Here is a 16,561-nt window from a genome sequence, read left to right on the forward strand (position 1 = left end):
TCACTCTGGAAAAAGCCTATAAAGATGAATTTGAATTTTTTAGGTACCATCTCTACGTTATGTCATATTATGTGGGTAATGATGAGTAATAATTATTATAAGTTTGAAGCAAATCCATCATGTAATAACAGAGATAAAGTGAAATTGCTACAAGAGCTCGTAGAACACAAATTCTAACACGATCCGACTCATTTTCTTATTAAACAAAGAAGGCTGGAAACAGTGAATTATTAAAGAAATAATATAGATCTATCTCATCCAGTGATTTGTCGTTGAATAAATCATTGTTTGGAGTTCAGATGCGAAGGAATTATATCACGAGGGCGCAGCCCGAGTGATATAATAATACGCATTTGAACGACAAACAATGATTTATTCAAGAGCAAATCACTAAATGAGATATATTATTTCGATTCTAACATGTAACCAAGGATTCTTGACGACATTCATTAAATACTTGCCCGTTTTCAATTGGTTTCTTTTCCAGCGCGCCGCTATGCCGTTTGACGCCATGACGTAATAATTGTGACGTCAGACCAGTGATTTGTTGTATAATAATTCACTGTTTTCTGCCTTCTTTGTTTAATAGGAAAATGAATCGGATCGTGTTAGAATAAACAACAATTCACTGTTCTGACGTCACAATTATTACGTCATAGCGTCAAGAGGCGCGCTGGAAAAGAACCCGATTTGCAAATATTTAATGCATGCCGACAAGGATGTAGATCTACTTTAAAGTCCTTAATTACGTGTTAGAATCGAAATAATATATCTCATTTAGTGATTTGCTCTTGAATAAATCACTGTTTGTCGTTCAGATGCGTAGCATTATATCACGAGGGCTGTGCCCTCGTGATATAATTCCTTCGCATCTGAACTCCAAACAGTGATTTATTCAGCGACAAATCACCGATGAGATATATTATTTCGTAAATGCAGCCCCCCCCCCATGCATTCAGTAATTGTGCACAGGGAACAGAAATTATTTGGTCACTGTACACAAAAGTTCTACTGTTCTGGGTAAATGTGACCTTGACCTATGACATATTAACCTTAAAATATATAATATAGGTCATTGGCTGGTCTTGATCAACCTCCTTATTAAGTTTGGGGATTCTAGGCCCAAGCATTCTCAAGTTATCATCCGGAAATGGTTTAACTGTTTCAGGTCACTGTGACTTTGACCTACTGACCTCAAAATCAATAATGTCATCTGCTGGTCATGACCAACCTCAATATCAACCTTCATGATCATATGCCCAAGCTTTCTTGAGTTATCATCTGGACACCGTTTAACTGTTCAGGGTCAATGCGACCTTGACCTTTGACCTACTGACCTCAACATCAATAGAGGTCATCTGCTGGTCATGATCAACCTCCCTATCAAGTTTCGTTATCCTAGGCCCAAGCGTTCTCAAGTTATTTTTAGGAAACCATTTAACTGTTCATGGTCACTGTGACCTTGACCTTTGACCTACTGACCTCAAAATCATTAGGGATCATCTGCTGGTCATGACCAACCAACCTATTAATTTTCATTATCCTTGGCCCAAGCTTTCTCGAGTTATCATTCAGAAACAGTTTAACTGTTCAGGGTCACTGTGACCTTGACCTTTGACCTACAGATCTTAAAATCAATAGGGGTCATCTGCAGGTCATGACCAACCTCCCCATCAACTTTCATGATTCTAGGCCAAAGCATTCTTGAGTTATCATCCAGAAACCGTTTAACTGTTCCATGTCACTGTGACCTTGACTTATTGATCTCAAAATCAATAGGGGCCATCTACTGGTTATGACTTATGACCAATCTCCCTATCAACTTTCATGATCCTAGGCCCAAGCGCTCTTGAGTTATCATCCGGAAATGGAATGGTCTACATACCAACCGACCGACAGACATCTGCAAAACAATATACCCCTTCTTATTCAAAGGGGGGCATAATAAATTTTAACTAAGGTTTGGACACTGAAGCCAGTGTAAGTATATAGTTCTCAATATACTTCCTACAGTACAGTAAAAAATTAACTAGTGATTAACATAAGTGATGGTGAAATAGACATTTTTAAAACTTAAAAAAAACTTTGTCTATATGTCATACGTGCCCCCACTATGCTTTAAATAATACATCTAGACTGAATCATTTGTATGACCTTGACCTTTCAGCCAGGGTTTAGTCTTGCAAGGTTTAGGCACCTTGCTAAATGTGGCCAGGACCTTTAAATTTGTATCCTTTTTTTAATAGGACACATCATCTGGTTACTTTTATTTGTTACTTGTTATTTTTACCAAGCTATTTTGTAGGCATTTAGTTACAGACTGATGAATAAAAGAAAAGACTTTCTGACATCCAAGTGTGACCTTGATCTTTGAGATGAGGGTACGATTCCTACACTTGACACATCCTCTGGAAATGGCGAGTAACAACAATTATTAAATAAAGTCTTTGACCACAGTGACCTGAACCATTGATCTTAGGGGTTAGGTCTTGTATGTAATATCAGCTATCTATAGTGAATGCTTGTGGGAAGTAATTTGAATATCCATCCATTATACAAAAGACCAGGCTGGAAACAAGGTAAAGTCTTTAGAGTGACCTTGGCCTTTAAAAACAATGGCGTCTAGGTCTTGCATGCAAGAGGTCATCTTGTTACAGTGGTCACTTGTGTAAGTATTTCAAATCCAACTATAAATAACTAAGTTATCCACCTGACACGCCTTTTCCTAACACACAATCATGCACACAGATGGGTAACACTTTATGCCTCCTCGCTCCTATTGTTAAAGCATGGGGGCATAAAAAAACATTGTTCTATGTTTCCTGAATTTTCTACATATTACGTTCTAGTGCTCAAGAAGGGGAGCGAAACCAGATGAAGGCAATGCTCAAGTTTGATGAAATTCCGACAGTCTGTATGAATTAAATATAGCATCCCTATTATTAATTTCTAGGTGGGTCTGACTTATCTTGGCTACCTGATATTTCAAACATTCCAAAGATCAATGTACAACATTTTAACTTAAGTTTTTTCTTTGCAAAACACTTAAGATAAAGATGTGACCAATGCTCATTTCTGAAAATCTTGTCCAAAATAGAAAGTTCTAGCTCTATCTGAAGTAGAATATGCTCACTAAGTTAAAACGACGAGGGATCAGTTTTTCTGGTGTTTTAATTGTGAAAAATAAATCATGATCTTATAATACAGTTTTGTACAATTGAACATGAACGAGTCATGACATTATATTACATGTAGTATGTTACACATTTTTACATAAACTAGTCCTTCAAATATGTCTGCATTTACAGTAATATCATCAAATACAACCAAAATAGTTACAAGTTTCCAAGTCCATATTGTATATAGTATCTAGTACACAGAGAAATGAAACTGTACATTAAGTTTGAAAACCTTACATGTAAACTGACTTATATTTTCAACTGAATCATTTCTGGTAAATTAAATCAGATCGTAGTGCGACTTTAATTGACAAATATAAACACAGAAATGAACTTTTCAATATGATCGAACATTTACAAAAACTCCAAAAAATCCCTTTCTAGGCTATCAACATTTAAAACTAGTTAGTTCTTACATGCCTTTTAACCAGGAACCCATTTTGTCACACTGAAGTCAATTAACCTTTAGCCTGCTGACGGCAAGTGATTCTGCTTTTGTGACCATTGCAGACCAAAATAAGCCTGCACATCTGTGCAGGCTGATCATGGTCTGCACTGTTCGCTATTCAGACAGTAAATTTTCAGTGAACATCCCCATTGAATAATAATTTGTATTGCCCAAACTTAAGATCAATAGATCAATCCATTTTAGCAATTTAGCCCGGTATGGGTTAAGACTTTGTTACACATGTCCCACAGAAAGAAAAACACACAAGCTGTATGTAGAGTAAGCAGAGGAACCCTTGTAAGTTTTCATTGGAATTATAACAATGATTTATTCATTCAGAACTAGTCAAAATCTCCAACAATAAAGATGTTTAAGGTAGTTCTGCACGTTTGGATCGAAATTTTTTCTACAACGTAGAATTTGATTTAACTCTGATTTTTCAAAACTTCAGAACATACCTAGAAAATTCAGCAAGTAAAAAAGATAGGGTCCTGTGCTTGATTTTTTGCTAGACTGCTTTGAAAAATTTGGACCTCATGCAATATTTCATAATGGGAGTCTATGGGAAAATCATAACTTTCATAATATTTTCGCGAATAGAATGTTTTCTACAATGTAGATTTTGATGAAACTTCCCATGGTTGTTAAACATATGGACTATAATTTGGTGAAACAAAATGTATAGGTCCGTGTGCTTATTTTTGAGATATTTGACCATGATTAAAGTGAACCGGACATTTCACGCTAATTTTAACACATAATTTTGAATTTTTTGATGTGCCATATGTTTTAGTATCATATTTTGACTTTAGAAATATAGCAACAGTGCCATTGTAATAAATTTACTCACAGGTTTCAATTAATTCATAAACTGATTTTCATTTCCGTAGGCCGAATCCAGGCTTTATTCTACATTTTCCGGATAAATAACATTACACCATCACTTCCAGTTTTTCAAGCGCGCAGAACTACCTTAAATAACAACAATATCTCTAACATTCGTTATTTTAACACATCTGTAGGTGTAAATACAATTCTTAAGATAAAGCAGCCAAGAAAAGCTGCAACAGATGTCCATGCAAAATGAACACAGCTAATACAGCGATTGTGATATCTTCAACAGCTCAGGCTTCTTTTAATGTCCATTCTTTCTTTGAATTAAAATAACATTCGCAAGTCTTCATTAAATTCGCAAAATGTACTAGATCATACCTTGCACAGTTCATTTGTATTAAAGATCATACTTACTGGAAACTTTGAAAAATGTGGGTTTTTTTTTTTAAACTAAGTACCAACCAATTAAAAATTCTGTTTGAACCAGTAGAAATGTAAATACACAATGTTATAAGGGCAAACTGATATAAGCAGTCGGACACCCTAACATCAAAATTACACATCTTATGATATTATAATTTTTCACCATTCCCTGTTCATAATTTTAACATGACACTGACCAATCAAGGCCCAGTTGTTGGAAACTTTAACAGACTGTTACCGTAAACCGTTAATTGCTTGTTAAATTTTGATTCAAAATACTAGTCTTGGTTGGAAACAGAAGTAAAATGTTTTAATTTTACTGTGAAGGCGTTTTAGTTGTCAGAATCCTTAAGTCGTACATTTGTTTTTCTAAGTTTTCTAAAATGTTGAAATATTACTCTAAAAGTTAATCGACTGTTAGCTTAATCAGCTGTTACAGTTTCGAACAACCGGGTCCTGACAGCTATATTTTCCAGTACCTGCCAGTTTCCACTTGGGGTAAAATGAAGCATTTTTACAATGAACATATAGTGACTTAAGAAATAAATATCACACTTTTTTTCAGAAATCAAATTCAGTTTTTTAGCTACACATGTCCTTCAGAATGCTGTAAACTACAATCTTGAAGTTTTACTTTACAGATTTAATACTTTTGTTTAATTCAAAGTTTGAGATTTTAAACGGGGAGTTAATGATAAAGTAATAAGTAACCATGATCCAAGTGAAATAAGTTTTTTTCTGACAGCGTTTAGGACACATATAGTGCTAACAAGATCAACATTTAATCTCGCTGTTCTTTTTGGAGACAGGGTAAGATTATTGAAACAAATGGTACAACTACATCACCAACAGCGCAGCTATAGCATACTAGCAACTCCTTGAGGTAACCGGTATGTTGAATTATGGGTTTCATCTCCACAAAAACATGCAAGAATCTCAACATTTTAATAGTCTTCACAGAGTGTACCTCAATTTATAATCATATATTTGTGCTTATGAGCCAAAATCACATTTATAAATTATAAGCATAAAATGTATTGAACATAAAAAGTTTTTTATGGGACTTTTATTGCACCAAGCCTTTAGAACATTTGTAGCTTTTAATATTCATAACTGGAAACATTTTACATGTGTAATTGTAGTGAAACTCATCAGTTTGATTTGCTGCCAAGACATTCAACACAATCTTGTCAAAATATCTTCACTTTTAACAGTGCCAAGCTCCCTGGCATAATAAGTCATATTTAAAATCCCGTAAGATCTAGAATTCATCAACCATTAATAAATATGATCAACTATACGTAAGTTCTCAGGTTGTCTTCCTGAAAATGGAAGAAAGTTTGCTAGAAAGTTCTCCAACTATGTGATAAAGTACTCCCTCTTGGACAGATAATTACTTCAGCGCTAATTAACAGTCAAAGAGCTATAAAAATAATCTTATTCTTCTTTGAAACAGTGAATGGTTCAGTATTTACAACATTGACCTACACTGACCTACCTTGTAAGTATTTTGTGAATAGAATTTAGTTGAACAGAAAACTTCGGGTGCATTGTATCTCTTTAAATTAGCAAACCTGAAGCCTATTATGTTAGTACCTTGAAACATCATAAAGCCACAAAGAAATGCTAGGACTTTATTCAGATAAGAACCAATATATTATTGGCTGTTAGAATAAGCTTAAAGTTACAAGAATACAGGCTATCAAAACACTTGAGACATGACGTGTACTCACATTGGATGATAACTTATTACAAGTTATTTAGCTAAAAATTATTTCAATGTACTGGTTGGGAACCTGTTTCCAGACAAAATTCTTAGTTTTTTCATTCCTTATTTTCCTAGACATGAAACTACAGCTCCTACTACAAGCAAAAATATCAACACTCCCACCTAGTGACATAAAATGTAGTTTTACCTGGGGCCACAAATAATCTGTCCTTAAAGCATGTTTTCCTACAGATATAAAAATCAAACATGGGAATGATTAGGATGGAGCTTAGTTAATCCTTAATGAATTATTCATAAATCATGTCAAAATGAAGCGATTATTTTACTTGTCAGAAAACTGGTTCTGTCTGGAATCTGGTTCCTAACCAGTAACTTTTTACGTAATCATTCTTTACATCCATAAATGAAATGTGCAATATGATTATCATTCAATCACATATTTGTAAAGACACAGTGCTCTGTCAATCCTCCTCTGTTATGCTCTCCATTAGCTTGTTGTGCTAAACATGTATGTGCAGATCACAGTCACTGACTGCAGAACAATGTTGTCATGTTACCACAGAAGGTACGTAAATGTGTACTTAAACATGCAGAGCTCAGCAGTCACTCGGTCATTGGTACAGTCGTGTAGCTAGCACAACATGGTGGTCATGTAATCACAGACAGTCATCATACTGCGAACATCAACAAGTCGAATGATCACTATACTGCTAATTGTGTCTGAAAAAAGCATGGTGGTAACATGACCACGGCATCACTAATTCAGTCTGAGAGAACATGGTGGTCACATGATCACTATGATGATGATGGCAGGAAACTTCGCTCACTGAAAGTCAATAATGTTATTGCAGATTTTAATAAATATAAACATGTCTTTCAATACATATCACCTATAAAATTTGAATATCTCTTTTTTTATAAAACAAGAGGGCCATTAAGGCCCTGTATCACTCACCTGACCTACTGACCTAAAGATCATAAAGATTAACATTCTGACCAAGTTTCATTAAGATATGGTCATAAATGTGGCCTCTAGTGTTAACTAGCTTTTCCTTTGATTTGACCTGGTGACCTAGTTTTTGACCCACATGACCCAGATTCGAACTTGACCATAAAATTAACAAGGTTAACATTCTGGCCAAGTTTCATGAAGATACAGTCATAAATGTGGCTTATACAGTGTTTACTAGCTTTTCCTTTAATTTGACCTGGTGACCTAGTTTTTGGCCCCATCTGACCCAGATTTAAAGCTGACCTAAAGATCATCAAGATTAACGTTCCGACCAAGTTTCATTAAGATATGGTTATAAATGTGGCCTCTAAAGTGCTAACTAACTTTTCTTTTGATTTGACCCGGTGACCTAGTTTTTGACCCCGCCTGACCCTGATTCAAACTTGACTTAAGATCATCAAAATGAACATTCTAAGTTTCATGAAAATAAAGTCATAAATGTGGCCTCTGGAGTGTTAACAAGCTTTTCCCTTGATTTGACCAAGTGACCCAGTTTTTGACCCCACCTGACCCAGATTTGAACTTGATTTAAAAATCATCAAGATTAACATTCTGACCAAGTTTCATTAAGATATGGTCATAAATGTGACCTCTAGAGTGTTAACTAGCTTTTTCTTTGATTTGACCAGGTGACCTACTTTTTGACCCTACATGACCCAGATTCAAACTGTACCTAAAGGTCTAGATTAACATTCTGACCAAGTTTCATGAAGATACAGTCATAAATATGGCCTCTACAGTGTTAAGAAGCTTTTCCTTTGATTTGACCTGGTGACCTAGTTTTTGACCCCAGATGACCCAATATCGAACTCATCCAAGATTTTATTGAGGGTAACATTCTGACCAAGTTTCATTAAGATTGAGCCAAAATTGTGACCTCTAGAGTGTTAACAAGCTTTTCCCTTGATTTGACCTGGTGACCTAGTTTTTGAACCCAGATGACCCAATATCGAACTCTTCCAAGATTTTATTGAGGGTAACATTCTGACCAAGTTTCATTAAGATTGGGCCAAAACTGTGACCTCTAGAGTGTTAACAGTCAAATTGTTGACGACGGACGGACGACGGACACAGGGCTATCACAAAAGCTAAAAAAAACGTGTTTCCTTTACAAAAAGTTAAGAAATTTCAGATTAAAAGAAGAATATTTTACAAATATCTTGTATTTCAAACAAGTTAAGAAGGAGATCTAGCAAATAGTTTTAGTAACAAAGTTTCAAGCTAAAATGTGCCCAAACTTTCAGGTAAATACACTGCTCAACAGTAGAACAGGAAAGCTGGGCTTGTTTTATTTTGAACACAGAACTGACTCACTACTCAATTTCTTCAGCTCTCTCCATTGCTTCTCCTAGTCACTGTTCTTCGTAGGTGTAACCTATCAGCATAGTCTCTCTGAAATATCAGAAAAGCATGTATGTAAGTAGAAATTATATGTCAATAAAGCCAATAAAGTTTGTATCTTACTGATCACAAACAAACAAACCTTTCTATTTCAGTTTTAACAGTTTTTATGAGAATATAAGACATTAGATTTTATTTTCCAAAACTCACAAACTATCAGGAGAGCTGAAATTACAGAAAACGTTTTTTATCATCTAGAGAATAGAATACATTGAGTGGCCTCCCTTTAACTATGATTGTGAAATAAAACAATTTACTCACTGAGTGGGTATCTGGTAACTTGGCTGATTTCTGTAAACAAACATTTATTATAATGTAGCAGTATGTAACAAATTATAGGAATACTGGGCAGTTGAAAATCATGCACACTGAATAAGTTTTTCAAACAGGAGCAACTTTTTCATAGTAACTCGGACAGCTGATCTTTCATCACATATTCAGATTTAGGTCATTTGATGACAAATTTGAGAAAGACCATCATAAACACAAAAGAAAGCATAAAGACTATTACAAACAACCTTTGTGTGAATAACATTTGACTCAGCAGTCATGTAATTACTTAAACATATTACACTGCGTGACAAGTAACAACAGACCTCTTGTTAAATCTGACAACACAACCTTTAAACGAGGACTATCTTGCATGTTTCTGGCTCTAAAAATTGCTGTTAGTAAATCAATCCATACAGCAATGCTAAATTTATATAAGTTGTCAATAAAATGACAATGGATATTCCTCGATGTAGTTAAGTAGAACTCAAGAGCCTAAACAGATCTGTTGTCATTGCAAATCAGTCAAATCCTTAACATGAAAAAAACATTATAAAAAAAACATTTCCAGGTATTGTTATGAAGGTGACTTCTTTTTGATCATGTTGCCTGTCAAATGTGTTAAAATATTTCATAATGACATAGACTAAAGCCTAGGCTAAAGTTTGTTTATCTGTTGCATGTCTTTAATAGAAATACTTTTACCTGGTTCAATAGACAAGAGCAGCTAAAATTAATCTTTTCATGACTACGAATATAGAGTCTTGGTTAAATGTATGATCTAATCTGAGGACACCTCATATCAGATACCAAGATAACAAAGATAATTGCTATTAAATAGACAAAAGAAAGGGAAGAATTGTTTGACACTATAATTCTGATCTTGTGCCCATGTAGATCAATTGATTTTTTTAATATGATACCTTCTTGATAATATAGCCATAACACTGCAAGCTAGCAGAAGTCATTCTTGACTTAAGTCTTACAGTTTCTTATTTCTGGCATTCTTATCAATTACTTTTTGTCTCCTGTTGCTGAACCTAAATTGTACCATAACAAAGTAGTCAGTAACAAGAGAAGGGCATTGTTGTTTTTCACCTAGAATAGTAGAATTGAGTAAAGTAAATATTTTCAGTTGGAGTCTACAACAGGGTACAACTAGACTATAAGAGGGCAATGATAGCCTAAGGCGCTCACCTGACTTCATGAAGATTCCTCTGTCAATATACTGGCAGACAAGACATACTGCCTGTATAGAAAAAAAATGCCTGTGGTGCCCCAACATTTCATCACAAAGACTTATGCTAGCCAAATAAATAGGTAAAATTGCTTACAGTCGAGTTTTGCACTCTGGGAAGTTTTTTAAGGTTTACTAATTCTATGTGAAACAATTACTCCTGTAACTCTAACTCAAACACTTTTAGAAGCACACCAAAATAAGGCCGTTTATGGCTTTTCCCTAATCCTTCTACTTTTGGGGAATTAACTTAGTTTCCCATAATATCAAGTAACTCCATGTAAAAAGTGTGACCATTGTGATACCTTGAAATTAGGTTCCAGATAATAGACACAGAAAAGTCTTGTTAAAACAACATTAAGTAAAAGCCTTGTAATTTTAGAAGCGAATCTTTCCACATATAATTCGACATAAACACTTTGACCGCCAGCAATGGCTGAGATTAAGTCCAAGCATCATCATCTTGAACTAAGTTTGAGGTATGTGTATGGATGCTTACAGACAAAGTTTGGTAAAACTCACATAATAATTAAAAAGAAACGTTCTATTTTTCTTTTCTTTTGTCTTTAGCATGGTCATTGGTGACTCCTAAATGCAATCTAAAATGAAACATCTGAAGAGACTGGCGAGAGATCCAAGCAAAATGCTGATGACCACTCTTTGTGAATATCCATCAACAGGCTCATGAGGAATTCTTTCAAGAAAAAATATGGTTGAAAGCCGGATCATTCACCTACACACGAACAGCTCACCCTGAGCCCTAGGTTCAGGTGAGTTAGAAATGTAATCACTGTGTTTGCAAAATGCACCTACCCTATAACTAGATGTGCTTGTTCAAGCTCTGGGGAGGAGGTCGCGTATGAGGCACCAAGCTGACTGAAAGCAGAATATACACCATATGCCTCCATTAATACTGGTTTACACACAACTATACACGATATGCCTCTGTCAGTTAAGTTTATATTAAAACCAAACACAGATTTCTTTTCTATATAAGCACTTATGAGAACAGTCTCTTTTTTATTTGGTATGTTCATCTACTCAATCTTTATTTTTTTTTAACACAATGGTACAGCAAATATACCTGGGCAATGCATAATTACCAAGTAATTACTGAAGAACTGTTCCCAAGTTGCTTCAATGCACCAAGAAACAGCATACTTTGTGCTTAATTTAATACCTTATTATTGTAAATTTGGATTATAAAATACCTTCATTTATATACAACCCTGAAGTATATAGAATTTCTGGCAAGTTCTCAATAAGTTTGAATGTTTTCTCGATATCTAAATTTACATTTATAAGGCAAAAACTGCTGTTTTACATGATAAAAAACTGTTCTTTTCATGAAATTTTCAATCTTTTTATAGAAAATATGGGATTTCTATAAACGAAAGTAATAAGATTTTTTTTCAAATTCAAAATTTTGTTCATGCTCATTGTTAAAACTCCTTTCATTGATCTACATGTGCTAACAAGACCTGTTCATCATTTAAGCATGAATATAGTCTCTGAAACAACAGAGGATGTGTAAGAAAAGAAAACTATTCCCATAACATGCAATGGAATGAGGTGCAGCAAGGCCCGATTTTCCCTTTTACCAGCAGTATGTTGAGTAATTCATATACAGATATAAATGCTTGTTTAGAATTCCTCTAGTTTACAGAATTAACTGTCGACTTTTGTGTGAGTTAAGTATTGGCACGAGTGACTAAGTTCTGAAGGTTGGTAAAATGTGCAAAGTTTTTCTTGAAGCTACAAAATGGACAAACATATTTACCTTGTTGCCTTTGCATGTGTAAGTATGTGAGATTTAAGGTTGGTAGACTGTGCAAACTTCTTATTGCAGCCATCAAACGGACAAACATATGGCCGATCGCCTGTGTGGATCCTTACATGAGTTCGCAAATTAAAGTCTAAGGAGAACCGCTTCCCACATCCCTCAAATGTGCACTGCAACCACAAAATATAACATAAATTTCTCTAAGTCATGCCTGTAACGTCAATTTATCAAACTGTTTAAAATCTGCTTAGTGCTTACATGTTAAAAGGTGACTGTAGAACAAAACATCTCTAACTGGCACGTGTAATTTACAAACGAGATTTAATCAAATTCATTTTTTTCCCCAAGGAAAGATAAATACATGCTATTTTCAAAACTGTAACAGAATTTTGAAAATCTTTCTTAAGAATCATTTTGGATGTTCCATGTAACACCATTTTTTTTTAAATTAGTGTTACTATGGAGCCAAATTTTTAATAAAACTATCAATCACCACTACATTTACGTACTGATGCATTTTTAATATTTGTATTGGTGAAATGATAAATAATTTCAGCCACTTTGATGCAAAGTCTTTGACCACAGTCTGACCTAGCAGATTAGAAAAATCAACATAAAATATGAAACAGCTGAAAAAGAAAGAAAAGTATCTTTATTGACAGTAAAAATAATCTTACTCTCACAGGCTAAAGACACTGTTAAAACAAGCAAATTCGATGAATTGGTATCCCCCGCCGCAAGGGTTTGTGGTCAGGAATGGCAAAAAAATATATCCGGCAAAAAGTTAAGGATGTTACAAAAGCAAAAGAAGCAAATAATTTCATTTGTCAAAATCAATTTAACAGAAAATGAATGCTATTTTTTGGTTGGGGGAGGGGTGGGGGGCAGCGGGGGTGACTGGGTGAGGGTACAAAACATCGATTATTGTCATTGATCATCAATGTTGATTATAAATATTGAAATAGGGATGGAAAATTAAAATTGAAAAAAAAAAAAAAAAAAAGGGGGGGGGGGGGGGGGGGGGGGGGGGGGGGGGGTGATGACTGGGTGGAGGAGTGAGGTGGGGGAACAGTACAGCTTTGCATGTTGATAAATATTCATGGAAGTTTGAAAAATAATAATAAAAAGGAAAGAATTTTTTTGGGGGGAAGGTGGGGGTGTGGGGAGGGGTTGGTCGGGGGAGGGGGTGTGACGAAATCAAGGTGGTGACCAGGTGTGGGTACACAACTTCACATGTTTATAATAAATGTTTACGGAAAAGAATGAAAGAAGTTTTATGAAATTCTACAAATTGGTTGGTTTGTTATGTACAAATCTGTAGATTTTCAAAGAATTAAAGGGCAATAACTCTAAGGAAAATTGACCAATTGAAAAAAAAAAATGACAACATCAACGAAGAATGTTGATTCATATTTTTTAGTTTCATGAAATTCTACCAGCTTGTTACTGAGAAATGGCTGCAGACATGGATTTTTCATTAAATCAAGGGCAATAACTCTAAGGAAAATTGACCAATCCAAAATAAAACTTGATGGGCATCATTGCAGTATGTTGGTTCATATTTGTTTCAAGTTTCATGAAATTCTACCTGCTAGTTACTGAGAAATGGCTGCGGACTGACATTTTTCATTAAATCAAGGGCAATAACTCTAAGGGAAATTGACCAATCCCCCCCCCAAAAAAAACTTGACGGGCATCATCGCAGTATGATGGTTCATGTTTATTTCAAGTTTCATGAAATTCTACCTGCTAGTTACTGAGAAATCGCTGCGGAAGGACGTGACGGACGGACAACGACTTTCAATACCCCCATCCCGATTTCATCGGCGGGGGATAAAAAGCAAATATTTCCAACTGAATACCAACCTGGAAGGGTTTTTCTCCTGTGTGCACAAGCTGATGGCGTTTTAGTTTTGAACTTTCAACAAAAGCTTTGCCACATTCAGCACATACATGTACACGAGGACCATGTGTGTGCAGATGTTTGCGCATTGCAGAGTTGTCCCGAAACATTTTGTTACACCCTTTGTGAGGGCAAGGTACTGTCCGCGGTACGTCGTCCGATGGTTTCTTCTGTTTGATGCTGTAATAGTTAAAAAAAAAATAGCAAACTTGAAAAAACAGAAAATTTATCATTACAGCTTAATTGAATTATACAGATATCAAGTTTTAATTATAGCTTTTACGTCCTTCATTTTAAACATGCATTACAAATTGTATATTTGAAGCAGTTAGTGCTCTACAGATGCCTGCGCAAAATGAAGTACAAATGGAATTCATTTCCTGTCGTTCTTTTTTTCAAAACAATAATAATATTATCTCCACTTTCTGATTCTTTAAGACTCAATGAATATGGAGGTTTGATACAGACAAAAAATAATTTAAGGTTAATTAAGTCATTCATCACATCTCTCTACCATGTATATATACTACAATGTTAATGTATCTTGCTGCGGTTAATTATGTATCTTACTTCACTCTTCACTATAACAAAAACGCTACTTTTGGTGACAAACATCATTTCTACCTGGCAAACTCTGCTAGTTGTTTTGGATCACTCAAATCCAGCCCTGGGATGCCTCCTGGTGGCAATTTTCTGCCTGTCATGTATTCAGTAAAATCTGCATCTGACTCAGACACACTGGAATCTTCTTCAAGTTTGACTTTGTCATCCCCTATAAAATTGTTAGATACAAGAAACAAATATTTTTATAACAGTCATATTATGGTACAAATAAGCAAATTTTTTTTGTAATAGTCATATTATGGCACATATAAGAATAAGCATACAGAAAAGCACATGAATTTATATTAAACAGTAAATGCACATAAATGCACATTATACATAAATATTAATACAGCTGCAGAACTTCAGATTATACAAGGTAAAACCTGAGCTTTACCATAGTCTAAAAATAAATTAAGATTAAATCAAGTTAATATGAACACAAAAGAGCACCAGCTAAAATGTCTTCAAAAATGATGTATCAGGTTGTTTCAAAAGCAGAGAACAAAGGCAGATAGTATATTAGAAGCTGCTTGTTGCAATATACTTAAGCATATAATTATGTTGTACTTCAAAGTAACAGTAACAAAACAGTCAAACTTTTACAAATAAATTTGGAACAAGTGTCCTACTTTCGTTTCTACTAAACATGTTTATTAATTCTATTTTTAGGTTTCTGTCACGTGACCTATTCAAGGCCGCTTAGATTATGTCCGCCATCTTTGCACAAAATATGCAGAATTTCTGAAACCATAAGAAGTTTATGTTTGAATATACCACTTAGTCAATGATATGCTTAATGTAAAGTATTACCGAATCAATGAACTGTCACTTAACTGCAACGTTACTTGAGTAATATCTGCTAATTTTCGCCAATGACGGCCTAATTTGAGAACATCTGAAGATCATTCGCATGCAAATGGCGACCGTCCGCCATTCCAAAAATCTCCGCCATGTTTTAAGAAATGGCGGCGCCCACGAATTTCATGATGGCGGACACAGAATCAAAACAAACACATAAACACACTGCAAACTTCGTCGTTTGACTGTAATCGTGCAGTATTTTGATAAATAAGGGAAATATAATAACAAAGGGACATGACCAGCACAATGAATGACGTCATACATCCTTTGTGACCTTTCAAAAACGATCCAAAAATCGAGAAAAAATACCGGCTTAAACAGCTGTCAAAAATCACAAACTGAAGCAATTTTATGTTTTACTGAAACAATTTTAAGCTAAAATTTGTATTAAGCTAGGCAAACCTTACCCGATGCCCACATAGTAACAGAAAATTCGCCTTCTAAAGTCTTGATTTGCACTTGTTTCTGTTCCCATTTTTTGTTTGACGTCGGCATATCTAAGCTGAGTTCGTTTAATCCAGTGTTAGATATGAATTTTGATTTTGTTCCTTTCCTTTTACCACCTTTTCCTTTTCTTGATGTAGTGACATCTTCTGTGACAAGCTCGATATCTGGGGCTGGGACGGCGATACCGTCCCCCACGAGGTCTCCTACCACTTCTTCTCGTGTTTGTAGAACAATTTCTTCATGTCCTGCCTCAGGAAGAGGTTGTAGTGCTATCATAGGTTGTACCTCAATAGTATTATCCGAAGTTTCAACAGTTTCTATCGGTAATTCAACAGGGACAGTTTCTATCTCAACTTCTTGAATTTCCACTTCCGACCCAATGATCGACGCCATCTTTGTTTCAGTAATGGCCGCCTTAGGGTCAAGTT

At 35.0% G+C, this 16,561-nt stretch overlaps 2 protein-coding genes across 3 annotated transcripts in view; one reads left to right on the plus strand and one right to left on the minus strand.

Annotated features, from left to right (window-relative positions):
* Window positions 1-16,561, plus strand: part of LOC123545048 (uncharacterized) — a 550,315-nt gene that overhangs the window by 190,634 nt on the left and 343,120 nt on the right. The gene's annotated exons all lie outside the window — the stretch shown is intronic.
* Window positions 3,154-16,560, minus strand: LOC123545043 (transcriptional repressor protein YY1-like). 2 transcript variants are annotated; one of them, XM_045331282.2, is made up of 8 exons: window positions 16,094-16,560; window positions 14,844-14,991; window positions 14,183-14,399; window positions 12,314-12,486; window positions 11,347-11,409; window positions 9,288-9,317; window positions 8,940-9,017; window positions 3,154-7,439 (listed from the first exon to the last, which is right to left on the minus strand). In XM_045331282.2, the coding sequence occupies exons 1-7, from the start codon at window positions 16,524-16,526 to the stop codon at window positions 8,978-8,980; spliced, it is 1,104 nt and encodes a 367-aa protein (XP_045187217.1). In that variant the 5' UTR covers window positions 16,527-16,560; the 3' UTR covers window positions 3,154-7,439; window positions 8,940-8,977. The 2 variants fall into 2 exon arrangements, with proteins under 2 accessions (XP_045187217.1, XP_045187218.1); XM_045331283.2 differs by lacking the exon at window positions 11,347-11,409.

Source organism: Mercenaria mercenaria, chromosome 1 (assembly GCF_021730395.1).
Source record: "Mercenaria mercenaria strain notata chromosome 1, MADL_Memer_1, whole genome shotgun sequence".
Lineage (NCBI taxonomy): Eukaryota > Metazoa > Mollusca > Bivalvia > Venerida > Veneridae > Mercenaria > Mercenaria mercenaria.